Genomic DNA, 12,520 nt, shown 5'->3' with positions numbered 1-12,520 from the left:
CAGGTTATCGTTATCCAGGTGGAAAAGAGAATGAGGCTTCACTTGTCTGCATACTGAGCACTGCTTCTGGCTGGTAGGCAACTGGGGTAAGAGAGGAAGGCAGGAAGGGGAGGAATTACTGTTTCATTTCCTTGTTGTGGCTGTTTTATTTATTTTGTATTTAAGTGCCCAAAAAGGCAAGAAGAAAAATCTTTGTCAGGAGATGCAGATCAGATTGTGTGGCCCTGTGTCAGCCCTTCAGGGTCAGAAAACCTTCATGTGTGAAAGGCTGCCTCTCTTTCCATGTTCATGCCTGGGACTTTAGATGTCATATCTAATGTAGGAGATGGATATTGGTGCATTTTCATTTGGGAAATTTGTTTTGGCTGTAGATATTGAAAGAATCAACTCCAGCTCTGTCAGCTTGCTGATTCTTATGCAACTGTCACTTCTTAAGCAGTGGATTAAACCATGCAATAGGCTCACATTGAATGAATTTGGGGTAAAGTTTTTGTATTCGTTATTCAAAAATAAAAAACCAGCTGTTAATCTTAGGAGTTTAGGGGAAGTGTTCAATTGCTTTCAGTGGGAAGATTCCATTCCCTCCTGTATTTTGAAGACTGGCATAAAATAGATTAAAAAAAAGGACACTTGACTCCTCCTCTGGAAAGAATATCGACATTTTTTGTAATTTATGCTGCAGTGCTTAAGTAAGTTGTATAAATTTAGGAAATATCTTTACCTAATTCTACAGTAAAGAGCATCTGATCTAAGCACCTGTTATTATAATACTAAAAATATCACTGATTTATCTTTTAAAAGCATATTTTTCTCATTTTGACACGGGTTGCCTTTTAAGTAAAAAACGAAAGTGTATTTCTTCTGAGTACAGGGGAATTTGCATGTTCATTCCTGCCTTGATGAGCATAGTTCCTGGGTGGACAAGTGAGTGAATATACATTTTTTATTTCTTTTCTTCTGAATTCTGCAAGGAGAACGGGAAAACAAAGAAAGAAAAAGGTTTGGAATTTTTTCTGGTCTCTGGCCTTCAACCATTTCTGCTTCTGTGAGCTGACTGAAGTTGTTCTCATCTTCACACTGCATGATATCTTTGTTTAAAAGTGGACTTAGACCAAGAACTGGCTGGATCTACTCTCTCTGGTTTTGGAGAACATGTCCATGATGCCAGCTGCCTGGTCTGCTGCTGGAGAGGGTGTACGTTTGTCCTGGACCTGTCAGCTGTGCGCTCAGTGTGAGTTGTGGCTGCAGTTGACTCATTTGCACACTGTTGTTGGCATGGTGTGTTCCTGTGTCAAGGAACTGTCTGGATTCTTCCGAGGAGAAGGGCAGGTGGCTTCTGCCCTGGGTCAAGAAAAGCAGTGAGAAGGAGCTGAGCTGGACTTGTGGATGGGTGGGAAGGAACAACTTTTCCAAGTGGTTGCAAATGCTGCAGGCAGAATTTTTTCAGGCCTAAAAAGGCACTGTGTTGTTGGACTGGTGCCTAAAGGAAAGTACCTGCCTGGAAAGACTGTATGTGTAGGAGGAGGTTTGCTTATAAATGTTTCTACTTGTACTCTGTGTTGTGGAGTCATTTTGGATATTCTGAACTCAGAAAAGGTTACATTTTCCTGCTTAAAAATAGTGTTTGTGATTAAAAAAATGATGTTTTGGGGTTACTTGGAGCAAAAGACCTGGGGAATCTGTCCAGATTTGTTTAACTTGAGGTCTTACTAAAACACAGAATCATAGAATGAATTGGGTTGGAAGGGATCTTAAAGACCATCTGGTTCCAACCCTGTTGCCGTGGGCAGGATTGCCACCCACTAGATCAGCATGTATGTTGCAAGTCAAATAATTCTGGGTTGCATTTATTGAATGTTCTTAGCACATTTCTGCCAGGGTACTCAGATATACCATTGCCTCTTACTCATCCCAATAACTTTGGCTGAGAGTCCAGAGTGAAAATTTTCCAACCACAGACTTGTTCTGCTGATAGTTGCCTCAAAACAGCTGGTATTGGTACACAGAAGGGGGAAGGGAGAGGTTTCAAGCTCTCGTCATTCAGCAAGCTCAGCTACTTGTACAGTTGTTGTACAGTTGTCTTATTGTTGTCTTATCCCGTTTCTACAGTGTCAGTGGTGTTACTGACTCTATGGAATATAATGTTATCTTGTGCATTACTGCTGTTTCAGAAGTAAGGCTGGTTATGTGCTAGTTGGCAGCTGTAAATGTAGGTATGATAGGCATGAAATATGGCAGAATGTCATGATTTCATAACGATCAGTGCTTACAGGAACACAGAAGCATTTTAAGCCCTAGGAAGTGCCTGCAATGCTGCAAGCTTATTATCACATACTGTGCTGTTTCTTAAGACTCATTGTTTGAAGTACCTCCAGAGTATAGGGTGAATTCACTTCTGTTCATGCTCTCAGCTTTTATACAGGCAATTGCACAAGATTACTTTTCAGTTTGCTCCTATAAAGTCCTGTATTGGGTTGTTTTCATTTTTGTGTTACTAAGATGACCGTGATTCAGTATTCATGCATGTAATACTAAATTTTACTTTCAAATTTTTTCGAATTCAGTCAGGCTAGAAAAAGTGTTCTCCTGGAGTAAGCAAGCCCTGATGGTTTTTCAGTGTTTATGTTTCCAGGGAGGACTAGTTCTTCTCCAGAGGACCTTTTAGCTTGCTTGATATTCAGAGTTGCTACAGCACTTACTTAGAGGCATACTTTGGGATTTGTGGTTTGTAGTTCACGCCTTCTTAACACCTGATAGAATTGCTGGACAGTGCAGCCAAGAGTGAAATATGTCTAAATGCAGTCAACTGAGAAATTTATTTGGATGAAATGGGTATTGTACAGTAATATTTAACATGAAAATTAATAGTCTGCTGCATAACACTTGTGAGTCGATATAAAGAAAATAGCTATTCATTGATAAAAGTGTAAATACAACTGCATTGAAACAACTAGTCTTGATGTTGCAAAAAGTAAGTAATCCTTAGGCTTCATGCACGAAGGCATGACATGTTGTGCCGTCTTTTCATCTTTTCATGTTTGGTGTAACAGAAAGTTGGAGTCACTGTCTGCCATGAACCCTGTATTGTGTCATGACTGATTATTTTCAGACATTGTTGAAGGAAATGAAATATTTTTATTAGTCCAGTTTGAACTAACTCTGTGCAGTAGACAGCTTCCTATACTTCTCATCCAGATGTGATTTATCCTTGAAGCTTTTTTGTAGCTGTTCAGTACTGTGATAAAACAGTTTTGATGGGACACAGTTAACACTGCCACCAACTCTTGAAGTTTTTATCAATATGTTAGTGCAAGACATTTTGGGTGTATTGAATTTTCCTAGAAAAATGTTTTTACTGTAGAAGTTGACTGTGCTAAATTCTAGCTTAGGAGTGTTTCTGTCTCCTGGTTAATATATGGTCAGAATCCATTTTCCTTAATTAATATGCCTTTTAAAAAAGCAAGGATATTAGGCATTTGTGGTTTTGCAAGTGTAAACAAATTTGTTCCTTTGAGCAAACATGATGATACAATGTAAAAATGCTTTTTTTGTCATCTTTCATAAAATATTCTCCTTTTTTAGACTTCTACAGAGAAAACGAGGGAAGCATCATATTGTAATCACAATTGTAATCATGAGGACAAAAACTAGTAAAGCTAAAATGAACTTAATGTTTAATGCCAACCATCCTGCCACAGCAAAGAAATTGTTTTCTTAAGTGTGGTATTTTGGAAGCATTACAGCTGAAGGATTTGCTTCAACATCAACTATTTTGGAATTGCTACACGGTGGAGAAATCAAATTCCACATCCCTTTAAGGCCAGCTTGTTTCATATAGTAATTCAGAGCTCTTCTGCTCCCTTGCTTTTTAAAACATTCTCTCCTGCTGAATGACTAGAAAAAAGCATTTTGAGTTAACATTTAAAAACTTGGAATTCATCTTGGCCAGGAGGAAATATAATTGCTAAAAATTTAATGCTCACATTTTCCAACTGAAAAAACAGCTTTTTAGTAATGAGAGATCTTGAAAATAGCACAATAGACACTAAACAATAGCTTCACTGTGGAGTTTTTCAAAGCACTCCTCAATATATATGCATTATCTGTATCTATACTATGTATTAAGTTCACCCTTGAGTTGCTGAACATAATGCAATTAGCAAAGCCAGCCGCGTGATGGATTTTGTACAATATGGCTAGCCAGTGAATAGTTCAACAGATAATTGACCAGCTAGCCATGGGCTATGGCAGTGTCATCTGACAAGAAAAGCTAATACAGCTTTTTTAGGCTTAGAGAGCAAGAATCATTGAGAAGAGGAATATGTTTTGTATAAAAGTTGGGCAGGCGTCTATCACTGCGTTCTGTGAAGAACAGCAAAGTACATGAATATATCATGGCAAAGCAATGGATTCGGAATGAAGTTAGAGGAAAGGAGAGAGTCGTTAGGCCTTCTTCCATTCTAACTGTCCCTTTTCAGTGTGCACTTATGCTTCCTATTGCATCTCTTCCAGCAGATCCTGAGATCCTGTGATAATGTTTATCTCACATTAGTTGAGGTTGCACATTATGTCTTGGATGCCTGATTTCTCAGCAGATTTAATGAATTTTCAGGTCTGCTATCTCGGAAGAGAAATTTGGAAAAGAAAAAGATGCTACTTGTCCATATGTTTGTAAAACCCAAAAATTTACAAAAGGCCTTGCACACATTGTACAAATAGTGGCTTTCAGGCAGCCAGAAGCATCATCCAACCTGCTAAAGCCCACCAGAATGCTTTGGAAGCTACAGCTGTATCTCATAGCAAAAGCTGTTACAGCAGAACCACAGTGCATGAATTGACAGCTGATACAGCTTCAGGTGATGATGGGTAGCAAAACTGAAGTGATGTGCACTCGATCCTCTGCCCAAATCCAGCTCTTTAAAAACAGCAGCTGTTCCTAGCTGAGTATGTCCTCCCAGGAAGCCACTCCTGGAGAGTGGTGCCTGCCCACAGGGTGCTCACAGTGATACAGAAGCCATGCAGAGGGCCTGCAGAGGGGATTGCAGAAGAGGCAAAATGCTGTGGCTTCTCATCAAGTCATTGGACTCAGACAAATAGCTAAAAGCAAGTGGGGAAAAACAATCTTGGTTATTATGTGAGGTATAGTTTTCATTGGAGAGATTGGCTTATAAGGCATAGCAGACTAGTGTTGTAAGGTAAAAAAAAAAAAAAAAAAAAAAAGCCTAAAAAAAAAGACAAAAATGAGTTTCTGTGGTTTATGTACATTTTTACCACATTAGTTTTCACTCATTCCCACTCTTTGTGAGTCAGTTTGAGATGGTATAGTGTGCTGCAAAGCTTAAAAACAGTTTTTTTTCCCTTTGGCAACTAGTGCTTCACGAAACAACCATCTGCTGCCATTAAATTTATCTAGCTCTACCAATTCTAATAATTTCCTACCATGAATAAAGGTTGAAGATGAATTAACAGAATTTTCCAAAGAAAATCTTATTCTTCAGCATTTAAGACTAAAAGTGCTGATTTATGGAAGCTGCTAAGTGTATTCAAGAGAAATCATTTAAATTTGTTTTGATACGGAGTTGATTAAGCTGTAGAAAGTTTCACTTATGTCTCATTACATCATTTTGTGTTTCAGGAGAGAAACAACCATTTAAGACTTACCAAGCAGAATTATATTTTGCTCTGCAGGGATCTTCCTCCTCATGGGTACGGTTTAATCCATGCATTCTGTCTCCACAAGTCAGAATGGCTTTTTGTCGCCTATTCTCAAATTCTCCAAAGCACCCTAAAGAATGATTTTTCTCCCCAGTTCTTCCCAGCTATGAGCCCATGGCTCCCACCAGCTCAGGGGCACCAGCTCCTACAGGATGTCAGTGCTGTTGCCTGAAAAGAAACTGAAGAAATCAGAGCTGCCATTTGTTTTCCAAGGTCTGCTGGGATCTTGTATCATTATGCAGCAAATCCTACTTATAAGCTCTTCTTCTGGGCCGCTTGCTGCTTGTCCCATGCAGCAGAATGGAAGCTTCTTGGCTCCTATACATGCACAGAAGTGTGGAAGCAACTGGCTGACCTTGTGTTAATCTTCATCACCATACAGAGTTTGTGCTCCTCCCTGCAGAAATCCTAAGGGTGAACCTGCGCGTGCTCAGCGTTGCTCACTTGTGCCAGCAAATTCAGAACAAGGCACTGCAGCTGAGAATTCCTCCTGAGCAAGATGATATTGGCATCCCATGGCATGCTGAACGTGAGGCATGTACTACAAAGCCTCTGGGCCCAGGGAGCAGCTTTGTGCTGCGGGAGCTTTACAGCTTTACCCATCACCTTTCTGAGGTTCTCCCTCTCCATGTGTGTAGAGGAAGTGTAAATGGCAAGCTGGGGCGCTCTGAGTCTCCCAGATTTGTCTGATGGAGTGTCACCTACTGAGTAGTCCTACAACATGACACACCTGACCTAATTCAGATATTTCCCTCAGGGTTTCCCGCAGCAGAAGTGGTTGTTTCTCTCCACTGACGATGAAGCTAATTTACAGATGTTGAGAACCAGTTGAGGGGACTCCCATTATGCACACAGAATCTCAGAGTGGCCGAGGCTGGCAGTGCCCTCTGTGTTCCTCTGCCCAACCCCTGCGCCAGCAGGGACACCCAGAGCAGGGTGCCCAGGGACACAGCCAGGCAGTTTCTGGAGATCTCCAAGGAGGAGATCCGCAGCCTCCAGACAGCTGTGCCAGTGCTCAGCCACTCACACAGCACCGTAGTTTTTCCTCAGTTTCTGATGGCACCTCCTGTGTTCCAGCTTTGTATCTTGTTCCTGGGCATCAATGGGAAGTATGCCATGTATTTTTTAAGTGATGTGCTGCTGTTGAAGGTGGATTGCAGGCCACTGCTTGCAGGATGTCGTCTTGACTAGCATTAACTGCTAATAAAATTTCTTCTAGTTTTAGAAGAACTGAGGCAACAGAGTTTCCCATATTGTCTTTGTTTAAGCTGACAGTGACAAGGAACCCCAGCAGTGCAGTCAGGTGCTTCTTGGGAGCTGGTGTTCCAGCTGAGAAAATGAAAACTGGGAAAAGCAGCAGTATTGAAGACTTCATTGTAAATACCGTATTATCACAAGTGCTTTGGAGCAAGTTCAGCAGTGTTACTTAAATGGGAGGCTATTGTATGGTGGTTTTCATTTCTGATCCTTTGAAGCGTTGTGATTATGCATTACTTGGAAATCAGTTTGAATAATTTTCTAAATTGGGGATTTTAAAAGATCTACACGAAGAATAAAATTTGCATCCCTCTGTTGACTGACACTTCAGGTATGCAAAACAAAAGTCTTAATCCACGTCTGGATTTTCCCAATGTTTCATTTTTTTAGTGGTGGTGTTTGTATTATTGTACACGTTAACCAAAATTTTGCCAGGTAATGGCACTGAAGAGTTCAGTCTGGGATCTGGAGGTGAAATTGTTTTCTCACTTCTGTGTCTTAAGTGATAATGATGGTTTTGTGATGGGAATTTAGTTTCATGTGAATGATGTAAGAACCTAAGCAGAATCTGGCTCTTGTTTGTAAAGACAAGTGAACTGCATATTGCTTAAAAACTAGAGTTTAAAAATTGCTTGTTTTTAAAGATGGATTCTCAGAACAGAGAGTGGACAGTTGAGTAAGAAATAATGCTGTTATGGATGCACTTTTGTCTGTGAGTCCATGGTAATAGGTCCCTGCTGCCTTCAAGTTGATATAGGTTTTGTTAGGTTTCCTTATATAGGTTTCCTTGCATTTAGGGCTGAGCATTCATGAATGAACTACCTAAATCTTCTCCTTCACCTAAGGAAAAGGTTTCCAGCTGAAATATGTAGGTTGCTCTGAAAGTAATGCCTCCTATTTATTGCCATGCAAACTTCAACAGATACCAAGAGCACGATAACACTATTTGATAGAGCAAATCCTCAACTACCGAACACTGTTTTCCAACATAGTCACCACTGTTAGCTGTGCATTTTTGCCAGCAATAAACCGGAGCCTATATGCCACGCTCAGAAAAATTTGCACGGCTGTTCAGAAAGTGGTTTGTCTTTCCCATCACTGTTGCCAGTGCTGAGATGCACCACCCACCACCTCACTGTGCTCACATCCACTGGTTGGTCTCCATAAACATCCAGCAAGTGTCAGTGAATGTCAGTGGGTACAGTTTCTTCAGTGCGGAGGAATTCGGTTCCACAGCTTTGTTTCATCCACACTTCCATGTCAGACCCCATTCTGTCAGTCTGTCCCTCTGCTGCCATCTGTCGCTCAGCAACAAAATGTAATGGGATATTGGTGGGAAGGTTCAGCCCCTATTGCCGTACCACCAACATCCACCTCTGCTGTCATGGGCCAATAAAATAAAATAGCAGGCATTACTTTTGGAGCAGCCCTTGTATGTGTGCATTTCTACTGCATTCGTAGTGGTTTGCAGAAACCTGCCCAGATTTCCTTTCTTCCCACTCTGACATCAGAATTTTGGGGCTCTTAATGGAAGTGGTTCATCAGGAAACTCATCACTGTCCACATGAGCTCAGACAAACAAAGCTTCAGCTGCAGGAAGCTCACAAGAGCATGTCCCGTTTTTATCTATAGCTATTGTTTGTGTGCTGCTTGCTGTGCTGCCAAGGATGAGCAGAAGATTTGGCTGAGGCACTGCAATATGAAAGAACAGCTTCTTGTCCCAAAGGCAGCCACCGGTGAGAAACTGATGAGTTGGCCTGCAAGTCTGGGTTATTATTTAAAGGCAGACCACTGAAATTCTGAGCTTGATACTTTGGGATAGTCTAATTCAAATTCAAATCCTTGTGTTTACAGATGGAGTTAGCAGTAGCACCGCTCTGCCGCCGAGTCTCTGACCTAGGCAAATCTTACAGGCAGCTGAGGTCGTTCAGGTGAGTTTGTGGGCACAGCAGCCTGCAGTTGGTTCTGTGATCAAACTGTATTTCAAAACTAATTTATTACCTTTTGTTAGTTCTGATTGAACTGAGGGCTTTTTTGGCAACACCCACAAGCAAATTAGAAATAGATTAAAGTTCTTGTAAATTTTATGCGGAGTATGACTATGATTTAAAAGTCATTGTCATGTAAATCATGGCCAAATGGTGCTTGTGTTGCTTTCAGTGCTGCTTCTTTATGATAGTGAGTTCTGAAGTTGCCTTACATCTTTCCACTGAAATATAAAATTTGCAGTTCTGTACTGTTTAATTAAAAATAGGCAACTTCGGTACATTTTTTACAATCTGAACCTTTGTTGAAAACCTGAGATACAGACCACTGGAAAAAAATAAGGTGATTTTATCCTGTGACAATATCGCCACTACAAAGGTATTGTTCTAGTACATAAGACAAGACTTTCCTTCCTTTCACAAGTATATTGTTGCATTTTTCCAGACCACTGCTGTTCCAGACCAGTGAGCATATTGCCAGCAGCCCAGCCCTGGGAGAGGTTATTCCATTCAGCATTATTCTTCAGTTCTTATTTACAAGAGCACCGCCAGAGTTAAAATCACCCTTCCAGGTAATGAGATTAACCCGTCTTTGTTTTCTAGAAGTCCTGAGGAGGAACAAATATTTCTGTTTGCCTTGGCTATTTTAGTTAAAAATATTCAAGCTTGCATTTTATGAGACTTATTGACTTTGTTTTCATTGTGACAAAGCTGTTATGGTCATTGATTTCATATTTTCATTAACAGTAGGAAGATGATAATCTGATTTTGAATAGTCTGTCAATTCTTTAGTATTCTGTCATCTCATAGAAGAAAAGGAAGGTCCTATTGTACGCTGCAAGTTGCAGTAAGAAATCTAGATTCAGTTCACTGCCAGGACTGGGTGCACAGCTGATGTGGAAGATACCTCTATGCTTTCAAAATAATGCATTGAGCTATTTCTGTTAAATAGTCTCCAATTTCTTAACTAACTCTGCATCGCTGCAGTGTTAACAGTGCCTTTTACTGACTTCACTTATTTTATCTTTGTTTCTGCAATTAGCGTGTATGTCCTTTTCCACATTTATGTGTAATTGGTGTGTCTTTTTGTTCCCCTGTATCAGAGGGCTGAGTGGTCCATTGCCCGCTACTCTCAGTGGCTCGATGATCATCCTTCTGAGAAAGACAGGCTTGCACTCATACGGTAAAAGTCATATTTATTTCTTCTGAAAATGTAAGACAATTGGACAATAACATTACAGAACTAGTGCATAAATCCACTGGATTCAAGCTTGAATGATCATTTGTCTCCTAATGGCCCCACTTATCCAGCCATCTTCCCAGTGCCCTGGCCCAATCTCACTGATACTCACCTGAGTGGCTCAGGAGAGGCTGTCATGTAGATCTGTGCCAGACTCAAACTGGAAGCCAACTCCGTCCTGGCATTTCTGTGCATGGAGGTGGCCAGCTTTTGCTGAAACTGTAAGCTGACTCCAGCTCCAGCCAACGGTGGTTGTACTTGAGAAAATCTGCTGTTATCTGTCTTCACTTTTAAAGCAGGATTTAGAATACACAATCAAGAGGAGTCTGCTATAAATATTTATTGTTCTTGAAGCTGATAGCACAGTGTAGTCCACTGTAGTGCTTGGACCAACTGAGAAAATACTTACTGATCACCAGGAGATGGTAATAGGATTTATTTCCAAAATACTAAAATGCAGATATGCGTCTTCGTATGTGTATTAAAACAGTATATATTGAAAATCATACATGTCATTAGTCTAGTTTAGCTACAAAACTAGGCTTCTTGAATCTCGAGTCATGGCATCTTGAATTATAGGAAATGAATAAGAGATACAGCACTGATAGTAGGTACACAGCTGTATGTGTAACTTAGCAGTGATTAGTTTTACTGTAGTCTTTGTCTTGATTGTACTGGCTAAACTGTTCATTTCTGTGCACAAATTTGAGAATGCCATCCTTAAACTACAACACATTATTGTCTTTGCTTATGATTAAACTTTGTTCAGACTGATTCGGTTAACAGCCTTCTGGTGGTCACGTCCAGATACTGATAAGTTGCTCTGAGCACAAAGTTGTTAACACGGTTGGGAGAAGTGTATCTTAGGTGGAGAGTGTATCTTCCCTTGGACCAACTCATACTGCTGGCAAACAGCCTTTTCAGCTCAGAACTCATATTCATTTTGCATGAGTACAACTATAAAAGTACTTAAATTTCACAACCCTAAGAACATGCTGCTGTGAGTTTATCACTTGAACATTTTACAGTCAGGCTGGTCCCTGTGCATCGTACTGTGCAGCACTTGGGCTTTGCCTGAATGTCCTCTCTCACAGGGCACGGAGGAGCAGCAGTGGAGACCTGCTCTTCCTAACACCGCTGGTGGCATTCCAGGGGTTCTTCCTTATGGACGGCTGTTTATCCCTGCTGGTTGCTTTTCTGTCCATCTCCAGTGCCACCTCCAGCAGACAGCCTTTTGCTGAGCCGTGATTTGCAGAGCACATCCCTTCCCTGCGGGAGGAGCTGCCCCTGTAGCCCCATGCATCAGGGTTGTGCAGAGCACAGCGAGGCCAGGGAGCGAAGGACATGATTCTGCTGGGCGCACTCTGCTAACTTGTTTGTGCATTGCCATGTGCATCACCCTTTGACCATCTCTTGTCATGATAGTCACTTCTGGTAGGCTGCTGATCCCTGCAGAAGACAGGCAAGCAAATCAGGGCTTGCGCGGCCATCTGTTCTGCTCATACTGTATTTTCCTTAATACAGTATTTGAAGCTTTCTGAGCCCGCTGTTCTGTCCTTTGTCCTCTGCGCCTCCTTTGTGTGTATGAGCCTGAGCTGAACTGCAGGCGGCTTGCTCATTTGTCAGGTCTTCTATCTCTCCAAGCCTTCGTGCTGCAGTTGAGCTGTGCTAATTGGACCTTGTGCGTCTTGGGCCTTCGGATCTCTGGCCTACTTCAAGAAATTATCTTTGCATGTGGTGCAGCCTTGCAAATGGTAATTTTCTGCAACTTCAATTTATAACAACTGTGCAATTACTCTGGGGACTTGCTTCTTAGATATTAATTCACACGTGTGATCAGAATCTTTACAGCTTTATATTAAAGCTAATTGCAGTTTTTCTTCAGCACTCGATCTTAAATGCTTCCTATGCAGCACAATGTTCACAATGTTAGTACTATGAATTCTGAGCATTTGGACTGTTTTTATGCATTTATTTCTGCTTGTATTCAGCATAAAGGGTGGGATTTACCTGGCCGGAGGTGCATTAGCTATACTCCCTTTACAGAGAGGAGCAGGCACTGCTGGGGCTGATTCATCTCATCCTGAAGCAGGCACCTAAAATAGGTCAGCTGCATCGTGCCCTGAAAGCTGCATTTTCTCTGTTCCACGAAGGGTGCGTGGGCATGAACCAGGGGGCTGTCAGGCCGACAGCTGCCCTAGGACATGTAAGCTTGGCTGAGATGGCCCTGCTGTGTGGCTGGAGCTGTGTGGGAGGAGCCCTTCTGTAAGCAGCCAGGGCACCTTTTCTTTCTTTCTTTTGGTTTTTAATTTTATTAAGTTTG

The 12,520-nt window shown here is 41.4% G+C and overlaps 1 protein-coding gene across 1 annotated transcript in view; it reads left to right on the top strand.

Moving 5' to 3' along the window:
• Positions 1-12,520, top strand: part of COG5 (component of oligomeric golgi complex 5) — a 180,141-nt gene that overhangs the window by 161,025 nt on the left and 6,596 nt on the right. Inside the window, exons 19-21 of the mRNA XM_042872950.1 lie at positions 8,827-8,903; positions 9,403-9,529; positions 10,061-10,140. Of these exons, the coding sequence (XP_042728884.1) occupies positions 8,827-8,903; positions 9,403-9,529; positions 10,061-10,140 (284 nt within the window). The remainder of the gene's footprint in view (positions 1-8,826; positions 8,904-9,402; positions 9,530-10,060; positions 10,141-12,520) is intronic.

This window comes from Lagopus leucura, unplaced genomic scaffold, assembly GCF_019238085.1.
Source record: "Lagopus leucura isolate 7727_CA_CO unplaced genomic scaffold, USGS_WTPT01 Super-Scaffold_100008, whole genome shotgun sequence".
In the NCBI taxonomy this organism is placed as follows: domain Eukaryota; kingdom Metazoa; phylum Chordata; class Aves; order Galliformes; family Phasianidae; genus Lagopus; species Lagopus leucura.
Note: the sequence above shows the minus strand (reverse complement) of the source record. Positions and strands in the feature narration are given on the sequence as shown.